The following is a 4,710-nucleotide window of genomic DNA, read 5'->3' on the forward strand; positions in this document are numbered from 1 at the left end:
ATGATGGTGGTGGTGGTGATGATGATGGTGATGGTGATGGTGGTGGTGGTGGTGGTGGTGGTGGTAGCGGCTGCCGGCTGGCGTAATAGCATACACGCGCCGTACATATCGGCGGGTATGAGAAAGAGGCTTTGGATGCGCGCGCGGAGCTACGCCAGCCAATCGGAGACGCGCGAACCAACGATGCACAGTGGGAAGACCATGGTGATTGGCAGATGACGGAGCCGCGCGCCATAGCGGGGATACGTTCGCGCTGCGTGCAATTCGCGAGTGAGCGAGCGAAGTAACTGAGGAGAAGATAAGGGAGGAAGATATAACTGAAGCAGCGTGCCAAGTGTCGTGCAACGCGAAGCCTTTGAATAAGAGTATAAATCTAAACTAAAAAGAGCCGAGCATTCCATGACAATATCACGACGGATATCGCGTCGAGTGGAAGAATTACCGTGGAATAGATGCCCCGATACTATCACGTCGAAAGCGCGATCGATCTATTATATTATTACTAGATAGTAGTAATAATAGTAATAATAATAATAATAATAATAATAATAACAACTTATATATATTTATTATCTATATTAATAATATCAAAAGTAACTAAAGTAACTAAAACTGCGATGACGCGCAATTTGGCTTCCAATGGCGGCAAGTGTCTCGAAGCAAGATCGAGAAACACTCGACACTCAATGTTATACTCTTTCTCTTCCCCTACCCCTCTCTCTAACTTAACCTGGAGTAATTGTATCACCGTATATGGAGTCTCGACCTGTTGCGATAAAATGCTAATGAGAGATCGGTTACCACCGACGTCTACAAACAATAGTAACCCGATCGAAGAGCTGACACGCGGGTTATTTCGAACTCGCCGGTAGCTCGCAGCCGCCGCTACTCCTATTCGTCAACTCGCAAGTGTACGGCGTCTCAACATGAATGACAGTAGTACATTCATGCGGTTGTTTGGTTGGTTGTTTGTTTGTTTGTTTGGTTGGTTGGTTGGTTGGTTGGTTGGTTGGTTGGTTGGTCGCTCGACGACGACAACGACGACGATGCTGCCGCTTGTTATTATGTGCTCCCCGCACGATTACCTATCTATTCGTTCCCAATATCATAAGGTCTCGCAGATAACCCAATACTCATAACCTATCGTATAGACTCTATATGCTCATATAATTTCTTCTAAATGTAAAAACGATCGGCGCGATGAACGCCCATTACGTAATTAACACGTGATGTGTGTTAATCGATGAATTATCAGCAAGATCGGTAATCTACACGAATGCGTTCGTTAAACGCGTTTTCTCAGAATTACTAGCGCCAAATTCCTTCTTATCGTAGCAACCTTATCCAGTTTCTGGCGAAAACGTTCAAGAAAATAAATAATGAGTAAAAACAAACCATCGATCGGCACGCGTTTAAAACTAGTGTAAAACGCGTATTTAACATTGATCTATTAAGATAATTAAGCAATAAAAAGATTCGCGCGCGAAAAATTAAAAGCCACGAGAGAGAGAGAGAGAGAGAGAGAGAGAGAGAGAGAGAGAAAGAGAGAAACGCGATGATAACCATTAAATGTAATAAGTTATTTCTGGCTGGCGGAACATCGATCCATAACTGCGTTATCCATTCGTCGCGACGCCTTTTCCCGCCTTCTCTCAGTAAAGAAACATCATTCGATCATCAAACAGTGGTCACGTCGTATCGATACTGAGATAAAGAGATAAAGAGAGAGAGAGAGAGAGAGAGAGAGAGAGAGAGAGAGAGAGAGAGAATAATTTCAGCAATTTGAAAAATCGAAAAAGCAGAGCGAATGACTGCGTTCAGCAGAGAAAACTAATCAGTTAACGCTTATTCTTCTTTAATACGATCGGTACCTACTTTTGGATTAAACGAAGAATTACAGGCAAGAACCAATCATATTAAAGAATCACCAAGCGCTAACAGATTAGTTTTCTCTGCTGAACGCAGTCAATGTCTCTTTCAAACGTACTCACAGCATACAAACGCGATTTCATTCAACTCTTCTCCCTCGGCCTCGAGCTTCCCGCCTTTTCCCGCTCGCCGGTTCCGGAGCGATACTAATCTCAACACGCGCGCGCGCGCGTGTGTGTAGATGTAAGCGTATTTTTTGTCACATTTTATATGCGTATGTATATGTGCGCACATATGTATATGAAAAGGGTGTTCTAAATACACACACACACACACACACACACACACACACACACACACACACATATATATATATATATATGTATATATTAGGGAAAAAACGCTCGAAAATCGTCCACCTTTCTACTGGCCTTTCCTTGGTCATTTGCGCGCGCGCGCGCGCGTTCGCGATCTAATATACTCGGGAGGAATCACCGATGTAACAAGAACACATCGACCTGCGTGAACGTGCATAAGTGTAGCACTTGTACCTCTCCACGTGATTGACGCGGCAGCGGAAAAATCTACGGCAACCGCTCCTCTGAATTTCCGCCGTTTGGCATTCATTCGCTCCGTTCGTTCATTTTGTCTTACGCGGAGACGCAATCTCATAGTAAATTATCGGCTAAAAATACGGCCTATCGCGGCGACACGGCCGACGACGCGACGGGCGACGATTTAAGATGAAAAATTGCGGCAACGATGTTTTCTCGAAGGTTCGTAGTAACGCGCCGTTGCGCGCGACCGCCGCAGCCGCGAAAAGAACAAGGAGGTAGGAGAGCACACACCGAGTATATAATGCACGGCGTTGCCGCTAGCTGCGCAAGTGGGGTACCTTCGGCGAAAAGATCGAAAGAGAAGGACGGAGCGAGCCGCTGTCGCTACTCGCTGGTGCCGGCTATACATCGGCAGTGTCGAGCAATGGAGCGCGAGAGGAAGAGAGATGGATAGATAGATAGATGGATAGGGAAGGAAAATGCTCGTACAATCGGAGCGAGAGAAAAGGAAGCCTTCGTCGTGGAATTTATTTGCGCGAATTGGTAAACAATTTCAGGGCGACGTGTCGACCTGTAGTAGATAGACGCGTCGGTCGTCTATCGATTGTATTCGACGTTGACTCTTTTATAGCGAATTATCGATCAATTACGGTAGAAAGAGAACGCATAAGCTTGTCAGAGAAAGAGAGAGAACGAATGATGAACGCAGGCTTGGTTTTGGCCGCCATGATGGAAAGCGATAAACGACGGGTGGCGATGATAGTACGACAATGGTGGACGGCCGTCAGGCCAGGGAGATGAAGAAAATGCGCGGGATATCCGTTTTTCCGAATTTCTCGACGCTGACCACTACCTACTACGTGAAAATGATGCTTGGGTAGCGAAGCATGCCGAGCACGAAGCAGCGAGATGCAAAAGCGGCGGTGGTGTGCGCATTCGTTGGTAGAGGGCGCATGAAGACGAAAAGCCGCGAGGAGACGAAATCTCGCCGAATGGGGGGGAAAAAAAAAAAGACCAACACGAGAAACTAGCACATGGCGCCGTAGAGATTTGCTTCGTTTCTCCAATTGTTCCCTCTCTCTCTCTTCTACCTATCTCCGTTTCCCTAACGCTAAATACGCTCTCACCTATTCGTTTCTTTTCACGCGCGCGCGAACGCGTGAAAATTTCCAACGTTGCTTCGAATTTTACGATTTGGAGCGCGGAACGCGGTAATTATAGCTTATTCCGGTAGGAGTCGTCATCGCCATCGTCATTATCATCATCGTCAGCCATCGGGCGAGAACAAGCGAGCGAGTGAGCGAGCGAAGACGAAAAAAGAGGAAGAGAGAGAGAGACTCGTCGCGTTCGCGGTGGTCTCACAAAACACAATAGCGTCCCTACGCGTCCGTGATGAGAAAGCACTACGCGTCGAGAGAAATACATAGCCTGCACGCCACGCGTCCGATCGAGCGTGCTCGACTACGCTCGGAGTCGCTCGCACGGAAATATGGAGTCTGCCGCGCCGAAGAAATGCCGGCCGGCGCGGCGTTCTTCTCACTACGCTGTGCCGTCGCTCGGCGGCGCGGGCTACAGCGGGCTACATGGAGCACGGTTCGCCACACGCTTCGTGCGGTGGTGACGGCCCACGATCGGTCCACGGCGATGCGTAGAAGACGCCGAGCAGGCGGGAAAATCCGTATCGGCGGCGGTCACGGGCTACCGCCGCCGCGGCGCGGCGCGGCGCGGCGCGGCGCAGCGGCAGCCAGCAATGGTCAATCTCACAGCGCGTCGATGCGATTCAATGTCCCCCGACAGATCCGACGGAGTGGCGTGGCGTGGCGTGGCGCGTTCCACGATCAAACGCGCGAGCTCGTATTATTCATCTTGTTGCTACTCCTAATTCCGGATGACGCATATCGCGACGATGAGCGTAGAACGCCGAATACGAATCCCCGTCACCGAGTACGAACGTCACAAGATCAAAACGTCGTCGAATGCCATGAGCGGTAAGAATCGTGAGTACGGTCGGAATAGGTTGATGGTAAGGAAGCGGTACTCACCTCAGCTGGCCTCTTAATTCCCTTGATATCGCATTTCGCGTCCGCGGATGCCTTGTCATTCTCTGTCACCTTCTCGACGGCGACCTCGTTATTTTCCTTGGTACTCATGGTTGATTGAATCGAAGAAGCGACGTACGCGTCAATAATCCAAATAGCTCGACTTCGCGACTCGAACTGAACTCGAAGTACGAAAGAGCGGCGGCGGCGTTGGCGGCGGCGGCGGCAACGACGACGGCGGCAGC

General features: G+C 49.2%; 1 protein-coding gene across 1 annotated transcript in view; it reads right to left on the minus strand.

The window, feature by feature from the left end:
- The window catches only part of LOC108748764 (glutamic acid-rich protein), a 7,586-nt gene that overhangs the window by 2,694 nt on the left and 182 nt on the right, over nt 1-4,710 (minus strand). The window contains exon 2 of the mRNA XM_018487096.1: nt 4,469-4,699. Within this exon, the coding sequence (XP_018342598.1) occupies nt 4,469-4,576 (108 nt within the window). The 5' untranslated portion in view covers nt 4,577-4,699. The remainder of the gene's footprint in view (nt 1-4,468; nt 4,700-4,710) is intronic.

The sequence above is a fragment of the Trachymyrmex septentrionalis genome, unplaced genomic scaffold, assembly GCF_001594115.1.
Source record: "Trachymyrmex septentrionalis isolate Tsep2-gDNA-1 unplaced genomic scaffold, Tsep1.0 scaffold109, whole genome shotgun sequence".
NCBI lineage: Eukaryota > Metazoa > Arthropoda > Insecta > Hymenoptera > Formicidae > Trachymyrmex > Trachymyrmex septentrionalis.